The sequence below is a fragment of the Myotis myotis genome, unplaced genomic scaffold, assembly GCF_014108235.1.
Source record: "Myotis myotis isolate mMyoMyo1 unplaced genomic scaffold, mMyoMyo1.p scaffold_m19_p_18, whole genome shotgun sequence".
Classification (NCBI taxonomy): domain Eukaryota; kingdom Metazoa; phylum Chordata; class Mammalia; order Chiroptera; family Vespertilionidae; genus Myotis; species Myotis myotis.
The window spans coordinates 26,993,710-27,012,903 of record NW_023416322.1 but is presented as its reverse complement, the minus strand read 5'-3'; the positions used below and the strand labels follow the sequence as shown (position 1 = coordinate 27,012,903).

General features: G+C 45.6%; 2 protein-coding genes across 6 annotated transcripts; both read right to left on the bottom strand.

The window, feature by feature from the left end:
* Positions 1–247: 247 nt before the first annotated feature.
* On the bottom strand, positions 248–13,261 carry ETV3 (ETS variant transcription factor 3). 4 transcript variants are annotated; one of them, XM_036342628.1, is made up of 6 exons: positions 13,124–13,253; positions 11,083–11,141; positions 10,265–10,502; positions 8,895–9,010; positions 8,688–8,749; positions 3,765–3,862 (listed from the first exon to the last, which is right to left on the bottom strand). In XM_036342628.1, the coding sequence occupies exons 2-5, from the start codon at positions 11,126–11,128 to the stop codon at positions 8,697–8,699; spliced, it is 453 nt and encodes a 150-aa protein (XP_036198521.1). In that variant the 5' UTR covers positions 11,129–11,141; positions 13,124–13,253; the 3' UTR covers positions 3,765–3,862; positions 8,688–8,696. The 4 variants fall into 4 exon arrangements, with proteins under 4 accessions (XP_036198520.1, XP_036198519.1, XP_036198521.1 ...); XM_036342629.1 differs by having other exon boundaries at positions 3,776–3,862; positions 8,693–8,749; XM_036342627.1 differs by lacking the exon at positions 8,688–8,749 and having other exon boundaries at positions 248–3,862; positions 11,083–11,138; positions 13,124–13,261.
* LOC118672791 lies at positions 11,800–13,224 on the bottom strand. 2 transcript variants are annotated; one of them, XM_036342630.1, is made up of 2 exons: positions 12,117–13,224; positions 11,800–11,991 (listed from the first exon to the last, which is right to left on the bottom strand). In XM_036342630.1, the coding sequence occupies exon 1, from the start codon at positions 13,184–13,186 to the stop codon at positions 12,281–12,283; it is 906 nt and encodes a 301-aa protein (XP_036198523.1). In that variant the 5' UTR covers positions 13,187–13,224; the 3' UTR covers positions 11,800–11,991; positions 12,117–12,280. The 2 variants fall into 2 exon arrangements, with proteins under 2 accessions (XP_036198523.1, XP_036198525.1); XM_036342632.1 differs by having other exon boundaries at positions 11,800–11,963.
* Positions 13,262–19,194: the final 5,933 nt, after the last annotated feature.

Genomic DNA, 19,194 nt, shown 5'->3' with positions numbered 1-19,194 from the left:
AAGATGCTCACAGAAAAGTAAAGGCTGGCTTTGTGCCAGGCTGGTGACAGGTGCTGCCAGGAGCAGGCTGGGGGGAGAAAAAGTAACTCCCACCCCTTCACCCCAGGAATGACCCACCTCCACATTCCCTGGTCCACTTCCTGAGCAAGCCCAAGTTTGGCTCTATTATAAAGGACCCTCCCCTCCACCCCAACCCCAGTGTGCAGTGCAAACTGACCAACAATTTACTGGTGGAATGGCAATCAAAGGAAACAGTTAAACACCAAATAATTTCTTAAAGCCAAAAACATTTTCATGGACTTGAACATTTTTTGAGTGTTTTTTTTTTTTTTTTTTCAAGTGTAAAAGCAGTGACTTTTTGTTCAAACAGAAGCAGCATCTAGGAATTCTGGCACTTGGGTTCTAGGGGGTCACAGGTATGCAACATGGATTTCTTTCCCTCTTATTTAAAGGCCTCATGTTTCTATTCCTGAGTTAATACCGATACCTGCTGGCTCTCCCCTCTAGTGGACAGGGAGGGTGGCCAGCCAGCCTCCCTGGTTAGATTGGGCAATGACAAGAAGACATACCTCCTCCACATGCCCGGGCTTGCTTTCCGATTAGAGGTAAGTTGAGGTGCAGAGAAAGTAACTGACAAAAACATAACCAACCAAAGATACCCTGAACAGGGAGCCCTATGCAGCCTGACCAAAGCCTGAGTCCTTAGGGACTGCTCCGTCAGTCCCTTTCCCAGGGAAAGACAGGTTACTCATGGAATTTGAATTAAACAAGGGGGAGGGCACTTACCCCAAAAATCTGCATGATGGACTCATCATCCCGAACCACCTAGTAACTCACTCACCTGCTCTAACCTTCCCTGAGCCCCTCATGCATGCTTTCCTTTAAAAAAGAACCACCACCTGCCAACGTTGAAAGACAACCCTCCAATGCTTCTTAGAAGAGCTCACGTAGGTAAAGGTGGAGTCAGGAATTTCTCCATTCCTCGACAGCATCTCTGTGCCCACTCCTTGCCCCTATCCGATATGGAGTTCCTTCTCCCCCTGCTGCCAGGTGTTTTGAGCCACAGTTAGGTGTTTCCACATACTAGTTACATGGGCACATGCATTCAGAGCTGGCTGTGGCTTCTCTCTCTGCCTCTAGTCCAGGTTCCTTTCCCTTCCTAGAAAATCAGTACTTCCCCATTCCTTTGAAGTTGATGGAACAATTCCTCATTGTCTGTAAACTGGAGTCTCATATAGGGCAGTCAATTGATCATGAGTATTAGAATGGGCTAGGGCAGTGGTCGGCAAACTGGCCCCTTGAGTGTGGCTCTTCCACAAAATACCACGTGCGGGCGTGCACGTACAGTGCGAATGAAACTTCGTGGCCCATGCCACAGGGCCGAAGAGCCGCATGGGGCTCGCGAGCCACGGTTTGCCGACCACTGGGCTAGGGAAATGGTATGGCAAGAATGGTAATGCCACAACGGGACAAACACCAACTTTCATTCATATCAGGCCTTTTGACATCTGGTTGCTTTCTTTATCTAACTATTCCTTCAGATTCAATAAACCTCCACTTGTACCCCCAGCTACCTTCTGCATTTCCAGGTATCATCTGTCTTTCATTCCTATAATCCTGCCTTTTTACTATCCATCCCAATAACATCTAGAAAGGATGACTAAATATTAGCTCAAACTTTAATCATGCTTCAAAATTCTTGGGTTATCTGAAAAGTTGTTCATGTCCTTTTATAGGTTTATTTTGACAGACCCGTATCATGTTAAAGTATGTTCACTGTTAAGGCTTGGCTGAAGAAAATGATAACAGAGCCAGACAACAAAAACACGTCTTTACCAGTGTCATGCCTTTCAGTGAACTCGCTACAGCCTTTTCTGGTTTGGCTCCCCAGACCCATGATGGAAAAGGAAAAATAAAGGATATTTTTGTGTTTTGTTTGTAAAGGCGTTGGGTTACTTCCTCCTGCCCTCTTCATTCTTCCCTGAATAAGAGTTTACTACTCCTCATGGCTTCTTAATAGGTGAAGGTGAAAAGTCCAAGAAATTCACAGCAGGGCTTCCTGTCTCAACCATGCGGCCAGGCTCAGTGCCTGCTCTACTCTAACTGGCAGTATGTTTCATGTTTCCTGAAAACATTTTTTAGAGGAAAAGAAAAAAATGCCAAACAACAAAGGAAAAAAGAAAAAAGCAACATCTGAACACCCCAATCGCCCTACCCCAGTAAGATGAGAATATCTTATTCTCCCCCTGAAATAATTACAAAGAAACATCTCAGGCAAATACTGAGCATTAATGGTCTTTCGCCTCCCAACCATGCCCTTCCCCCTTTATATGTAACTCTCAGAGCAAAATAAACTCATTAATGGCTTTCCTATATATAAATACAGTAGAAAAGAAAGAAGTCTGGAACCTGAACATCATAGGACCAAACAGTGTCTTGGCCCTTTGGGAGTTTGTTCAGAAAGTATTAGCCTCAATAGGAAATAGAGGCCCTTTCTCCTTTCAGTTCAATACCCTTCCTGTGTCCTCCTCACCAGGAAAAAAAGTGTGTTCATATCTCACCTAATTTACAACAGAAGATGCCCAATCCCATTCCCCAAACATAAAAATACAAGTCTATGCTCCTAGAATGATCAAACCAGCTAATGCCCTCCCCCCAGCCCCAAAATCTTGCTACATAAATACATGTATATGATTATAGTATAAACAGCTCTCAATCCACTTGCAGTTCTAAGCATCAGCAGCTGCCGTCGCCAAGCCCTGTGGTCCTGACCCATTCCAGAGGAACTTGCCATCCTTTCTCAGCTCTCGGGCTTCAGGGTCGTCGTTCCAGCGCCGCTTCAATCGAAGCTTGGGGGGCATCAGGGCATCTTCTTTCTTCTCAGGCGCACTGGGCTCTTTGCTAGGCCTATCTTCACTGTCTTCAGTCACTTCTAGGGGTTCTTCACTTGGTGTGCTACTGGGTACAGAGGGCCAGACAGGTGGTGCCTCTGGGCGGGCAAAGATGGTGCCTTTTTCCTCCTCTATGGTCCTGCTTGGCACAGTGCCCTCTTGAGAGTGCTCCTCCTTCTCTTGGGCTGACTGCCTGAGACTCTCAGGATCCTTTTCAGAGGTTGGCTCTACCTTAATTCTTGGGGGCACAGGCGCCATGGTGGGAACAGTGACAGGTGCTGACTCCTCCCTGCTCTCTACCCTCTCCCGGTTCTTGCGCCCAACTGGTGGGGGCTGCAGCTTGATAGAAAACTGGGTTGACTCTTCAGGATGCATTTGGCACTGCAGTGGTGGAACCATGAGCCCTGGGTAACGGGGAAATGTCCGGGGACTCAGATGGTAGTTGAACACAGAACAGGCTTGAGAATGAAGGTAGTGTTTCATTTCCTCAGGGTTGAAGGAAAAGCAACTGCTGCTGGTGAAAGGGCTCAGGCCTGGTGAAGGGCTATAGGAGAAGATAGTGGGAGTCAGGGAGAGGGCTGGTGAAATGGGAACATTAAGGACACCTCCTCGGCCAGGGATTGGAGAGACAGCAAAGGGACTATGGGGGTCAGGGTAGATCCCTGGCCTACTGAACAGAGGGAGCATGATGTCAGGCTTGCGTTTCTGATGGCCAATCCCTCCTCCACCAACAGCATTCCGGGAGGACATGAGATCCACACCCCGGCGCCAGTCAGCGGTGGAGCCGTCCTCCAGCTCCGAAAGCTCCGCCTTTCTCTCTGTGCCATTGCTCAACTCCTGGCCAGCAGCTAGGGAGCTAGCAGAGAACCGCCCCGGCTGCACGTCACTAGTTGGAGAATGAGTGTCCAGAGGTGGGAAATGGAACCGGGAAGAGGCTGTTGGAACCGGTGGTGCACTCTGGGGAACCACACCTGTGGAGGAAGAAAAAACAAAAGGTAATTCATGATCATCACTTTTACTTACGCTAAACAAGTACAGGATGTTTAGGAACAACAGGAAACACTCCAGCTGGACCGATTCCCTTGGCTCCCTGTCTCCCTAGTAACTACTGCTTAGCCTCCTCTTCTCAATTTAGTTGCCATCTTTCTGTAGCCTCTTACTCACGTTATCTTCACAGTACGCTCTGCTATCTGAAATATGATTTACCTGTTTATCTGTGTTCTAAAACATAAATTCCACAAAGGCAGGGACTTCCAATTGTTCACAACTACATTTCCAGCAGTTTGGGGCTTAACAATGAGTAAGTGCTCAATAACTATTAGTTGAATGAATGAATGGATACAAGAGCCTTCCCCTCTGCAACTCTAAATACTGTGTGTATATCACCTGCTTTAATTCTCAGCTTTGCAAATAGTTTTTTCTTATTTTCACAATTTTGGCCCTATCTATAAAGCAAGCAAACACACCAAACCAAAAAAAAAAAATAAATAAAAAAAATAAATCCACAAACAAAATTAAAAATTACATTCATGTAAAGCAATGCATTAAAAGACCAAAGATGCCCTAGCTCAGTGGTCGGCAAACTGCGGCTCGCGAGCCACACGCGGCTCTTTGGCCCCTTGAGTGTGGCTCTGCCACAAAATACCGACTTCTGCGCATGGGCCACGAAGTTTCAATTGCACAGTACGTGCGCGCCCGCACGTGGTATTTTGTGGAAGAGCCACACTCAAGGGGCCAAAGAGCCGCATGTGGCTCGCGAGCCGCAGTTTGCCGACCACTGCCCTAGCTGGTTTGGCTCAGTTGATAGATCGTTGGCCTACAGACCGAAGGGGTCCAGGGTTCGATTCCAGTCAAGGGCATGTACCTCAGTTGCAAGCTCAATCCCGGACCCTGGTCGGGGCACGTGCAGGAGGTAACCAATTAATGTGTCTCTCTCACATCAATGTTCCTTGCTCTCCATCTCTCCCCTTCCCTTCCACTCTCTCTAAAAATCAATGGAAAAATCTCCTTGGTGAGGATTAACAACAACAAAAAAGACCAAAGACCCTGCACCTAACATATATGGGCACAAACAAGGCATATTTTAAGAATAAAAACAGATTTTAAAACAAAAGCCATGTTTATTAAGTTCTTATGGTATATGTTTTATCATTTCTGATATACAATAACCACTTTATAGAAATTTAAATGTTTCAATCTCTCTAAATCTATATTTCTCTAACAAATTTATATAATGATCTCCATTCCAAACCTGCTTTCAATACTTTACAAGCATGGAGAAGACTGGGTGAAATCCAGGACCTAATACTCACTCTACCAAGGCTACCTGCTAAAATGTGAAGCTCTAAGCTACCAACAGCATGCTAGACATGTCAACTTCAGACACTCATATAAGTTCTCAACTCCCCAAAAGGCCCTTCTGATAAAAAAGGGCATAAGGAAGGGGTTGCAAGTCAAGGCCTCAGAGACCCTTTGGGTTCCCAGAGAAAATTATCGATATCTATCACTGCAGATGTCAGGAGGGCTCTTTTCATTCTGACACAGAGATAAGGGAGACGGAAAAAAGGGCAAAGAAAAAGGTAAGAAAAATCCAAATAAGTAAAAGTATGGTGATGTAGAAGAAACAAAAAAGCACATAAGACAGTGTGGTGAGGCATCACTTCCAAACAGTTGCCTTCTGCTATTTGTATAATGGAGTCATCCTCAGATATGACTCTGGAGTCTGCTGGTGTGTACAAGACTAGCTTTCTAGGCACATGTGACTAAGTAATACTCTGCCAGAGCAGCACTTCCCAAACTGATGCTTCACAGAAAATACAGGACTGTTTTCCCTACAGCCACTGATTGAATCTTACAATTAGGTTTGAGTAGAGTCACAAGGGTCCCAGGCCAAAAGTTTCTCTTCTTCCAGTCTATAACAGTGGCTAAAATTCCATTCTTTTTGAGTCTTTTCTATCTTGATTTTTAAAATAAGAGCACATCAAATCAAAAGTAAAAAAATCCCCACTTTTATGTGTTCTGAAGGACTGAATAACATTAAGCATAATGTAGAAGGTCCTGTCCTCCTAAATAATTTTATCTTAAAATAGATCAGCTCATAGCAAAAGGCATATACGTATTTTTTAAAATAAGTAATTTATTAGATGATAATCATGGTTCAAAAGTAATAACTTTTAAAAGGCATATATCATTTGAATATGGACCATATATTAGATAATAGTATTAGAGCAATGTTAAACTTCCTGGGGAGTTGTAATATTACTGTGGTTATGGAGGTGAATCTCCCAGTCCTTGTACCTGGGAGATCCACGCTGAAGTATATGGGCGCGAAGTGTCATGATGTTCACAACTTAATCTCAAGACTTAAACATGTGGCTGTTTACTGTTTTACCAATTTTTCTGTAGGTTTAAAGTTTTCTAAAATAAAGGTATATATAAAGAACTTGGGGTGGTGGTGGGAGGCATAGAGTGAGGGCTCAAGTCCATCCTTGAACTGGTATGTCCTGCCCCCACACTCTGACAGGCTATCTTTTTTTTTTAAATTCTTTTGGGGTTATCACTTTTACTAGTATCTTCTGTATCTCTCTTTTGTTTATTATGCAAGTAAATATTTAAGATATATTTAATATTTTACAAGACACTTTTAATGGTAAAAAATGAGATACTATATGTAGAAGTATTTTCAATACTATTCAAATGTTAAGTACTTTCCCCTAAACTGTTAAGAGTAAGATTGTGGGGAAGGGAGAACATTCACTTTACTTTTACTCTATGAACTTCTGTATTATTTGGATATGTTACAACCAGCACGTATTGCCTCATGCTTAAAAACACACAGATCAAAACAGGCCAACTATATCAACCTACCATTTAGACATGATCTCTCTGGCCTCCAAGATCTAAATCCATACAGCCCCACTTCTTAGAGTGCTTATCACATTCCACACTCTGAATTGTATTAAACCTACTATATCTTATCTCTCCTGATAAACTATAAGTTCCTCGAGGAAAGAGTGCCTCTCCCTAATTTTTATTTTTTGGTCTCTAGGGTTTAATACATTATGTGTTGACTAAATGAATGAATCTCAATCCAGAGGAAGAATGGTTGATTTAGTAAATAAGAACTGAATTTCAGTAGCTCTATTTCTCAGGTGTTGTTTCCTAAGAAGCTGTTCAACAGCTAACTGTATTCAAACCATCCTGATCAATCTTTGACTGATGTCATCCTTAATTTTATCATTTATAAAATGATACCGAGACATATACTTTACCCAACTAGCAGAGTTGAATGAAATAATTCACTAAACACTAAGGTACCTTTGTTAAGTAGATGTATGTTCAATAAATGTTGTATTTCTTTTGTCATAAAAAGTTAAGCTGAAACAACATTTGGTCTATCTGGGTAAAAGGTCTCTGTGAACAAATGATGTTCTTTGGAGCTATCCGTATCCAGGAGTAAGCAACCCCGCAGTGTGCCTAAAGGAAATACACACTGCTCTGCTTTTCCTGTGACTTCCCTGATTAGGATCTTGGAGCTTAGCTGAGGGTCAATGTTGGTTCCATTGCCTTCAGGCAGAATGAGTTGTGCCAAGCTACTACTGTTAGGTCTCTAGACCAGAGTCTTCACAAAGTGAGACTCCAGATTTCCTTGCCTTGGAAAAGCATATTACTCCCAAGGGCTGATGGATGCCCCATTCCAGGTTGTCCAATGGCTAGACTTCTGAGTTTTCAACAGACAAGAATGGGTGCAAGACAGAAGAACAAGACCATTAAAGCCCTTTTTGGGGGAGTGGTATGGCAGTGAACACCAACACCTTCTTCAAAATTGCTGGTATGCCTACTTAGAGTCCCAATTACTCTAGATGTACAAGGAAGGAGCAAGAGTGAATAGAGGAAATGGAATTCCAGTGGCTAGAACAGGTTTGATTTCCTAACGCCTCTCCCTCAGGCACAAGGAAAGAAAACAGGTTGTAATTAGAGAGATACATTCCAATACCACTTTTTTTTTAAATGTATGCCCCAGGGACAGGAGGGAGTGGCTGTAAGATGGAAATGTAATGATAGCTGCATCAAGCTAAAACTGCTCTAACTTGTTGTGTATAGTAATTAGGTATCTGCAATGGATCTCAGCTTTATATTCTCTCAGCCACACCCCCGTTCTAATTTTTCAGGTTGTTTCCAACTTTTCTGTGAGAAGTTGCAATATTGCAGAATCACAATTAGATTTCTTTGCCTTAACATACAATGCCACAAAGACTGTACTGATGGCTGGTTAGAAACTGGTTAATACAATGTTTTATTGGGCAGGGTTACGATTTGCACCAACAAACAAACGCACTCTTATAAGAGAGTGCTTTCTGCTTTGAGAGAGGCAGACCCGAAACCTCTGTGAAGAGCTGTGGTGAAAAGCTGTCACCAGATATCCTAGAGGGGAAACCTTGCTGCACTTGAGAGAAGGTCAACTAACCCCCAAGTCTTGTTCTGAGGTGCTGTTGGTACAGATCAAAGACACTGCTTTTTACTGTAAACATATGAACATCCCCTTCTGTGATCAAGGATGCTGTGGTTTTGATGATATTCACTTGATAAGGGAGAGTTTGGTAGTTTCATAGAAAATCGGAAGTGCTTGTAGGAACAGGTTCTTATCTATGAAAGAGCCCCTGGGTAGAATGTTAAAGCTCCGAGTCCTGAACTTAAAGATCAACACAAACCTACAGAACATCATTCCTAAAGAAGATAGAGTAACAGTATCTAGGAAATTACAAATATGCAAAAAAGGGAACCAAAACAACAAACCAAACCCATTTATCTTGATGCTGCAGAGCTTATCACTCTTGGTACGAGATGAATGGAAACACCTGAGCAAGAACAGAGGCAATTCAAGGAGTCACATTATTTTAGTGTTTCTGAAAACCTCTTAAAACATGCCAGTCTTAGTCCTGGGTTTTCAGGGTTCCTTTTCAACTCAAAATTCTTTCCCCACCAAGAGACTTTGCATCTTACCATTTGACCGAATGTTGATGAACGGGTAGTTGGGCGTCACCAGCTTGTTAAAGTTAAATTTATAAGTAAACCTTTTCCCTTTTGTTTTATGAAGGATCCTCTTGTTGTAATAGTATCTGTAAAAACAGAAATGCATGTCAATCTATCTTCCACCTACGGACGGTTAGTACACTTAGGTAATCGCTAAGAGCAACAATTCTTGTTCTAAGTATTACTTGCAAACATCACTATCATTCTTTTGCTGATTTGCCCCTAAGGTTAGGGTTGGGAGACCTAGGAGCTTACTTTTCATTCAATTTTCAACTGAGTTCTGAACATTGGCCAGAGCTTTACAAAAACAATCTCATTTTAAGATCCTGAACACCTATCCTAGCCCCAACCACCTTTCGTTTCCATCTCTCTCTAGCTTCAACCCAATAGTACATTTCCTTCCTGTTCCACTATATGTCACTAAGCTAGTTTCTCTTTTCTGCCTTACCCAGCTGGGGCCAGACAAGTATCTTGGGACACCTGATGTGGCTAGTCTAGAGGCCACAGATGAAGGAATGTGGAACTGTTTTATGGTGGCAGGTCAAACAATGGTATAGCCTGATCTGGAAAACAGCACCGAACTTGGTCTGCTTCACTTTTAAAGGTGATGTGAGAGGTTCCAGCAAAGCTGCCACCCACATTTTACATTCAGGGTCACTAAGAATGAAAAAACTTCATTCAGGGAGCTTCAATGTATCCGGAACCTTTAGCCTCGCGTCTGTTCATTAGCACAGGTCATAAACTGCCTTCTGGCCCCTGGAGGGCTAAGGGTTATGAAATATAAAGACTGACAAGTGGAAAAGAGAAGCTAAGAAAACTTATAGATCAATCTTGGACATGTTGGAGCAACTAATGGACTGACAACTGAACTCACAGATATGGTTCTTAAATACTGTAGCTAGGTCAGTACCATTCAGTGAATCCTCCTATGAGTTTGCTTCACTCTTTTTCTAGGTTCTTCCAGAAAAACCTAAAGAAGAGAAATTCTAATAGATTTCCAATAGGGAAAGTCTAAACTAAATCTTTTGAATTATAAATGAGCTACAGTCCACATTTTACCACACACTCTCACCCACTACAGAACAGAATCAGTGTCTTTCAGAAGCCAGTGCCAACATTGGAATTCCTTCCTGCATATAACCAAAGACATGCCTTTTCTCCTTTTGTGCCTCTGCTACTCAGACTCAACAGCTCTTCTACTCCCAGTTGAAAACTACACATTACTTACTTAGGTAACATAGTCTCTTGTCACCTGATACTCTTTTTACCTAACACTCATCACACTGCTTAGTCTCCTTTCAACCTACTGACAGCATGGATTTGGGGATCCTTTCTGTTACCTGAGGGCCCGGCTCAGCTTGTCATAATTCATCTGTGGTTTGCACTTCCTGCGACCCCAGAGGCGGGCCACCTCGTCTGGATCCTTGATGACAAACTCCCCGTACTCTCCCTGCTGCCAGGCGATGACATGGCGGAACTCTTCCTTCTGCAGCAACTCCAGGATGAAGTGCCACAGCTGGATCTGCCGGGAGCCTGGGGATGACTCTGTTTTATAGGCCCAATCAGGAAACTGATACCCTTTAATGTGAAAAGGGCAAGATCAAAGTTGTCAGGAGCTAGGTACATACATTCCAGTATCTCTGACTTCACATTCCAATGCTCAGAATCTCTAGAGTGCTGTGCAAGTATACTATAAACACCCCTTCGGTCAGCTGGGGAGAGGAAAGCAGAGAGAGGTTATCTTTCCTTATGACAATCACCAAATCTGATAAGAGCTGGGTAGCAGCACCCAGGTGTCCTAATCTCTTACCCTTCCATACATTACTTAACTTACTTTCTATGAAGGCAGGAAAGTTCCAAAAGGAACAAATAGGAAAAATAAATGAATGTTTTAGGGAAATACAGCTGAAAACCCTTACCCCCAAGATTAGAACTGTCTCTCTAACAGAGAGATTCTAAAGCTTGGGATAAAAATGTTGTGACCAGACATGTTAGATATACAAACATAGGAAACAAGCCTACAACTGTCCTAGCAGGATCCACCCAGTCAAGAGGCTGTCAGTCATGGCCTGGCATTTGTGGACAGAGCCCAAGTGGAGAGAAAAAGAACCATGGAGGGACATTCCAAGTAGACCAGAGATGATTCACTTCTGCTCACCTCCACCTCCTTCTGGCTTTTCCACGATGCTACAGCCCGCTTTCATTTTCGCCCTCCTGCTGAGAGAATATAAAGCCACATCAATTACTTTTTATTATCTTCCTAAGATTTCTGGCACAGCCTTCCACCAAACTTCCTTTCTTTATCTTTTCCTCCTTATGTAATCCTCTTTCTGTCAAACATGTCCCCTCCAAACTGCTAATCTTCAAGTCATCAAATGATGGTCCTCAGGTCATCAGCTTCAAAGGCCGTGATTATCTCTCACCTGACTTTAAACTACCTAGGGGAAACACTCCCTTTAATATTTGCTTTCTTCCTCCTCATCAGCCCTTTGGAAAGTAAGGGTACCAGATAAATGGGTCCAAAGAGGCAGCCAAAATAAGTCAGTTTGTCTTCTATTGCTGGACAGGTCCAGATGCCAAGATATACACGCTTGAGCTCACCCAGATGTACCAGTTTAAAGAAGAGTGAAGAAGAAAAAAAAATCCAAATCCAACTGATTGCCACTCAAGAAAGAACATCTGATTTTGATTTATTTTACTGAATTATGTGAGATGGGAGAAGGAAAACTCCCAGTCAGAAACTGCCCCCTCCTCCTTGGAAAACACTCCCGGATACAGAGTAAACACAGTGTGTGTACAGTTACTCTATACAAGAAACACACACAATACCAAAATCTTTTTGACAGAAAAAAATTACATTTTCTCCCTTTAATAGAAAGCGGGGGGGGGGGGGGGGGGGGGGGAACACAAGCATTTCTGAGAGCCTTTGTCCAAAAGGTGGAGGGAGTCTTAGTGTGATCTGAATTCACTCCATCCAGATTCCCAGCACCTCCATGCATTTCCTGTTCCTGGCAGCACGTAGCTTTGTATCAGTCAATCCTTTCGCAAAAAGAAGGGGAGGGTGAAACTGCCAGAGAGAGAGAGAGAGAGAGAGAGAGAGAGAGAGAGAGAGAGAGAGAGAGAGATGTGGGCAGGAGGGGCAGCTCTACCCTCCCTGCTCCCCAGGGTGGATGACAGGCCCTCAGCACCCACCTCCGCGGGAGCCTGGAGGAAATGGAGGTGCCTCCATGGCCTCAGGGTGGCGTGGGGACCAATTCCCAGTCTTGGAAATCTCACCCAACCCAGGATTCCTCTAGATCCTTTGAATTCTCCCCCCCACGCCATACACATTAAGAAAACCGGCAAGTTTCAGTCTGTCAGGCGAGGGAAAGAGGATGACATAAGCACCCCAAAGGAAGAAAACAGGGACACGCAGCCACAGACACACGATACACAATCACAAGGCCTCGGAGCCCAGGCAGGCGCTTCCTCTCCAGCTGCTTCCATCTCCGTGACAATGAGGGAGGAAAAACACGAATTTCCCCGCGGCTGCAGGAAGCTGCCCTGGATTCCGACTCCGGCTCCTCCGGGGTGGCTCCGTCGGGTCGCAGGGCCTCTATCCGGCCACAGCAATGGCCTTCCACCTCCGAGACTCGGGCCCCAACCCCGATGCAACAGTATCTGGACCAGGGAGCTCTGTCCTGACACCCCAGCTCCCGATCCGCCCCCCCCCCCCCCGGTCTCCCCCATAAAGGTTCCCCTCCCAGGAGCCCCGAGGCGCCTCTGCAGAGTTTCATACATTCACTCCGAGGCCCCTGTCCAAGGAGGGCCACTCGTTCCAGCTCTGCGAACCCCACCGAGGCCCCTCGCGCCCTGCCTCGGACGCCGACCACCCCCCAAGAGTGAAGCACCCCGAAGAGTGAAGCACCCAGAGTTTGGCGCTGCGGCTCCCGGCTCGGCTCGCGGCCCGCACAGCCTCTTTTCCGCTGGCTTCCCGGTAGGGTCTCCCTAGCCCCGTGGCACGAACGCTGCCCTGGGTCCCCCCATCGCCGCACAGGCACCCGGGCGCCCTCCCTCCCCCGAGCCTCCCCCCCACGTCCTGGGTGAGGCCAGCTGGGTTGGGACGTGGCCCGCTGGGCATCCCCAACCCCAGGGAGGCCGATCCCGCCGAGACTCGGGGGGGTCCATCGGAGGGGTCGGGCGGCGAGGCCAGGACTCACCTCTCCCCGGCAAGGTCCGTCTTCGGTCCGGTCTCCTCCGCGGCGTCGCCGGCTCCTCCTCATCCACCCCAGCAGGAAGTGACCTCTCCGGCTGCTGTCGTCACTTCCATCCTCAGCAGACAGGGCGGGGAGGAGGCGGCGCCCTCCCCGCGGGTCTCCCGGCCGCGCCTCCCTTCCCGATCGCGGTCCGCGGACGCCGACTTCCGCCCGCACTCCGCCCACGGCGCCGCTCCGGCCCCGAAGCCCACGTAGCCGCCCGGCTCACGCAAGCCGCCCAGGAGCGGCGCGTGCGTCACGCTGCGGGGGCACGTTACGCACGCTCACGGCGGGAGGCCCGACCTAGCCGCGGCCCCGCCGGGTCGCGGGCTGGTGTGTGAGGCGGCACGAAGGGTGTGTGGCGCTTGACGGCCAACCCCGCACAGGCGAGGCGCGGCCCGTGGGTCGCGGGAGGGGGTCGCAGAGGCCCCTGGAAGGGCCGAGGCGCCGGGATGAAGGCCGCCCCGACCGCCGGGAGGAGCGTGTGCGCAATGGGCAGAGGACCCCAGACTCAGAGGGCGTTCTCGGCACCCCCCACCCCTTTCAGTTACTGAGAAACGGACACATGAGTGTGACTGTGTCCATATCTAAGCAGCTTGAGAGTCCACCTCAGTCATTCAGTTAACATCTACCCCTTCTTCTCCCTCCACCTCCTGTTCCCGCGGAAGCAATGGCGAGTCACTTGTCCAAAGCATGTCGGGCTCGGGGGTCAAGGCTCCCGAGCGGCTCAGCTGTATCTCCTTCCCCGGCCCCCGAGGGCTGGGTGGTGTCCAGGCTTAGTTTCACCCCCGAGGCAGGCAGGAGGGAGAGTGGGGGTCATGAAAGGTTAAATGAGTTAGGATAAGGAATACAGATTAGAAGGGAAGAAGAAGAGATGGAATTGAAGAGAATCGGAACAACGCTCTGGGACAAAGCAGTCACCTTCGTCTTGTACCGTTGTTCCGAGAACGCGCGCAGGCCACCGGGCACGTGGAGACGGCAGGGTAAGTTGTTAGGAAAATTCCAGTTTGGGGTTCGCTCCTGGCCACTCTCTAGCTGTTGATAAATTAACCAGCACGTTGGGCCCTTCTGAGCTGAAAGTTGCCCGTTTAGAAAGAAAGGGTAATAGCATCGGTGATAGATCCTATCACCAATGGACCTGATGCCTTCATCAAGGAGCTGTGTGACTTTGGTTAAGTCACCTGACCTCTCTGTGTCCACTTCTCATCCGGATGAGCAAAATAGCCATAGTATCGGCTCAGCTGGTTGTATGGAATGTGTTGATACATGTAGAGCGGTTAGAGCAGAGGATGGCACGTTGTGAAATGGCAGACGGACAAATGTTGGCCCCCCCAAAATAATTAAAAGTCATTACATTAAAAACCCCTCAAATTTTCATACCACCCAGGCACGTCTTAATACTTGTGTCAACGTGGAAACCAGGGTGAGCAGCTTCTTCTGCTGAAAGTCTGGAGTTCCTAGCCTTTGGCTCGGGGCTCAAATTGTCATGGTTCGAGCCAGCACTTACCCTCCAAGGACCCTGTGTTTTGCAAAGAGCCAGAATCCAGCATATAGGGACTCTGTATGCATATTCTTATTCGTTCCCTCCCGTCTCCCAGCGGTTCTGGGCTGCAGCTTCTCTGATTAATTAGAGTCAGAGAGGACAACTTGAGTAAACACAATTAACAGGCAAACAGGTCTCTCTACCTGGCTGGAGTCTGAGTTGGTATACTGGGAAATGTTTCTGTGCCAGAGAGCTCAACATAATTCCTACATTAAGAATCTAATCCCTGCCCTAACCTATTTGGCTGAGTGGATAGAGCGTCGGCCTGCGGACTGAAGGGTCCCAGGTTCGATTCCGGTTGAGGGCATGTATCTGGGTTGCGGGCACAGCCCCAGTAGGAGGTGTGCAGGAGGCAGCTGATCGATGTTTCTCCCTCATGATGTTTCTACCTCTCTATTCCTCTCCCTTCCTCTCTGTAAAAAATCAATAAAATATATATATATTGAAGAAAAGAATCTAATCCCTGACCCGAAACTCAACAGGCCGATTTGGGTTTGATGAAGCCAACTGGAAATTCCTTCCCAATTGGTGGGTCCAGATACATGGGTTTTGCACTAGGAGCTGCTGTGACGGTAGTATCTGGGGAGATGTGGATAGATGGCTGGGGACTGCTTGCCCGCTGTCTCCGAGGTCCCTATCCGCTATCTCCTTTACCGCAGCACTGTTTGCCTTCTTCATCTGCTGCCGAGGGGCTTTCACAATGCGGAGATTCTTCTGTTGCTGGAATAGGGAGAGCGTGAGCTTTCTGAAAGCCTTGGGGTGGAAACACTTAGGCACAGTCTAGGAGTCAAGACAGGTTGTAATCTCTCTTGAATTTCCACTTGCTCAAAGCCTTCTTTGTCCACTGACACTGCCCGCTGCCCCACTTCCAACCCATCTTTATAATTGTTCCATAGGCCTAGGATAAGTTTCTGTTCCAAATCTCCCTCTCCCAGCTCAGCTCTTGATGCAACACAGCTACTCCATTGCTTCTGAAATTTAAAAGAGAGAGAGAGAGAGAGAGAGAAAGAACATCTAAAATTAATGTTCCTTTAAAAACCCTTCCTGGCTTGGTGTGTGTGTGTATGTTTCTTCCCTGGCTTGCTTTTCTGTATCTCTCCTCTTTTCATTTAAGAACTTGTATTTTCCACATTCCAAACTTACCTGGCCATATACAGGGGTTGGCAGCAGTAGGCTTACAGTTGTTCACATGAACAATTACAAATTAGTAAATGATAATACAAGGATAAACTCTGTGTTTCACATACTTACAACTGTAAACCTGCCCTTGCCCACCCCAGTGCGTGATAGAAATGCCTTTCTACCCTCGTGGTAGATCACTGTGGTTGATTTACTGCAGCAGATACTGTTTGTGTGTTATGTATATCTTTGTTCTTCTAAGTGTGTTTGTCTTAGATTGCGGGCTCTCAGAGCTCGGAGCTGCAGCCTGTAGATCCCTGCAGTGCCCAGGGCAGTTCTGTGTCATCACTTGAAATGCCTAATGATGACAGTTTCCTTTTCTGTGCCACACGGGCGTATGTGCTACTGGCACCGGCTACTTCCCACCTCCCTCCGTCTCCTCTGAGTCTCCCAGCAAAAAGCTGGTCGCCTCTTTCCCCTAAACTGTGTTCTCTTTGACCTTGGATTCAGAAAACCTGAGTTTCATTCCTACTTCTGCCCTTTGCTATCTCTATTTTCGACAAGTTGCTTAATGTCTCTGAGTTGTGGCCTCCTCACCTTCATCTGTAAAAGGGGGACACTGTTGATGTCCTGGATGAGGACAGAGTGTAACAGCGGTTGTGGAATGCTTGTAAAGGATGAAACCCTTTTACAGAGGTCAAGGATCATGATTACTCTGGCTGTCACTCCAGACCCTACAGTGTGGTTGGTATCAAGAACGCAAACTTTACAGCAGCTACCACCTCATTTCATTAACTTTGAGTGGATTTAATGTTTCAAACTTGGGTAGGAATCTAATGGAAAAAGAATTTTGCCTTGAAAAATGGGGTTCCTGAGTTTTCCATCTAGGCACTATTTTATAAGGCCTACCAAGAGGCAATACATTTCAATCACGCTGTGCCTCAGTTTCCCTATTCATAAAATGCCTGTGATAAGAACTCCCAGAAAGAAATATACTGTAACATTAAAACATTATATTGATAAAGTAAAAACTGAAGAGTGTATTAAAATTGACCAATTTCTTTCCTTCCGGTGTGCTCAGTGGTTAGAGTGTCGGCCCTCACACTGAAGGGTCACACGTTCAATTCCTGATCAAGGGCAGGTACCTGGGTTGCAGGTTCTATCCCCCAGATTTGGTCGGGCCCCTGTGGGAGGCAACCAATCGATGTGTCTCTCTCACATCGATGTCTGTCTGTCCTTCCCTCCCTCCCTTCCTCTCTCTTTAAAGATGGACAGGAAAAAGCCCTAGCCGGTTTGGCTCGGTGGATAGATCGTTGGCCTGCGGACTGAAGGGTCCCAGGTTTGATTCTGGTCCAGGGCACATACCTCGGTTGCAGGCGTCGCCCTGGCCCCCGCCCTGGTTAGGGCCTGTGCAGGTCGGGGCATGTGTTTCTCTCACATCGATATTGCTCTCTATCTTTCCCTCTCTCTTCCCCTCTCTCTAAAAATCAATGGAAAAATATCCTTGGGTGAGGATTTTAAAAAAAAAAAAGAAGAATGGATCAGGACACACAAAAATTGGACTTATTTCTATGCTTTGTGACTCAATTTTCCCTAAAGTGAAGGTAAATTATAATAAGAGAATAAGCTTTTAGTAAGTATTAGTTGCATTTTACCACATTGGACTTGAGAAGCTCATATGATCTTGTGTTTTGGTTTATTTTTCCCATCAGCTCAAGGTTGTTGTGAGGGTAAAGGACTTAATGTCAGTAACATGTGTGGGGATCCCCAGATTAAAGGTTAAGTGAGTCCAAAGCAGAAGTAACTTTGTCCAAAGTCACAGCTCCACCAGAAGGAGCAGAGAGGCTGCTGTTTATTCAGCGGTGACTTGGGGATTCAAGGACTCTCCCGGATTCCACGTCCATTACAGTCCACAAATACCCCTTCCTCTCATTTCCCTTTTTTAGGTCTTGGTTCCCCCATCTCACATTGGTGCAGTGGAGAGGGTAGTGGAGAGATCACGAAAGAACAGCATGGGACAGTATTTACTGAGGAAATGGCCACGTAAGATAGTTGGCCTTTTTTTTTTTTTTTTTTTTTTTCCTGGCAGCTTAGGAGCAAGGTTCCCCTAACCAAATGTTTGATTGCTAGAATTTATATCTTTCTGAAGGCTCACTTCTTCTAGGAAGCCTGCTAAAATTAATTGGAACAGGGGGCTAGCTTCTTTTAACTTATGTAGGATGTGTTTTTCAAGGTCCTGTATTTGTTCCCTCCTCTTGTAAGACCCGAAACCTTGACCTGTTTGCCACGTAAACTTTTTGCTGTCTTTTGTGTTTATTTACTGTTCATATCTGGCTTTCACTGTGTTCTCTTTATGACTGTCTACGTCATTTGTAATCCTAAGAAGTCAGATACTGTGTCTATCTAGTTCTCATTATATAATAGCCAATAAAATGATAATCACTGTAATAGAGACTTGATAATCATAGTCTAACAAATGCTAGTAATGGTTGTAGTGAATAATGGAATAAGGTCTTGAATAAAATTAATTAAAAGTCAATCACCTTAAAATATTTTTAAAAATTTTACTTTAGTAATTACTCACGTATTTTGGGACTTGTAGAATTTTAGAGTTGGAATGAATGTCAGAGGTCATCTATCCTATCCTCTCACTAAGTGCCACCAGCCTCTTGAACCCTCACAATGACAAGGAGTTCACTGCTTTTCCCAACACCTAATCAACCTAGTTTTGCATTGTAAAATGTATCATGCCTACAAAAATATATGAGAATATATGTGTTGAAGAGCAATAACAAAACCAAGTACTTAAGTACCTACCACCCAGGCAAAGTTGAGAAATTACCATACCTTAGATGTCTTCTTTGCCCCTCCTGATTTCATCCAAGTTCAATGTTCAGATCACCCTAATTGTTCTTCCTTATATGGAGCTGAAATGTGTTCCATTGACACATCTACCGATGATTCCTAATTCTGGGCACTGGGGCTATGCAGATTCAATGTAATGCTTTTTCCACGTGACAGCCCATTGGCTATTTGATGGGATGTTTCATAAGGAATTGCTAGAAGAAACATCTTTAATTCTGTGCTTATTCAAATGTGTCTTCAATAATTGTACGTAGTCCTCTACAGACCTGGTCTGACTAGCAAAATTCTCTGTAAGATGGCCTTGGATAGGATTGACTGTTTCAGAGGCCATTGTACACTGCTGAGTAGATAGTAAAAATTCCCATAGTTTTCGTACAAAGACTGTTAACCCAGGTCTCTTCTGTTAAGTAGTTTTGAAATCTAAATGCCAGACTTTACATTGATTACATGAATTCTTGTCAATTTTATTTGGTTGGTTTTGGTCTGTGATTCATGCCAGCCTGTCTAT

Excerpts from the sequence above, each read along its gene's own strand:
- LOC118672791 (XM_036342630.1), bottom strand. The coding sequence starts at position 13,186 with ATGAGGAGGAGCCGGCGACGCCGCGGAGGAGACCGGACCGAAGACGGA.
- ETV3 (XM_036342627.1), bottom strand. The coding sequence starts at position 11,128 with ATGAAAGCGGGCTGTAGCATCGTGGAAAAGCCAGAAGGAGGTGGAG. Across the intron at positions 10,503-11,082 it reads AAAGCCAGAAGGAGGTGGAG|GGTATCAGTTTCCTGATTGG; the intron begins GTGAGCAGAAGT and ends TTCACATTAAAG. Across the intron at positions 3,863-8,894 it reads CATCAACATTCGGTCAAATG|GTGTGGTTCCCCAGAGTGCA; the intron begins GTAAGATGCAAA and ends CTTCCTCCACAG.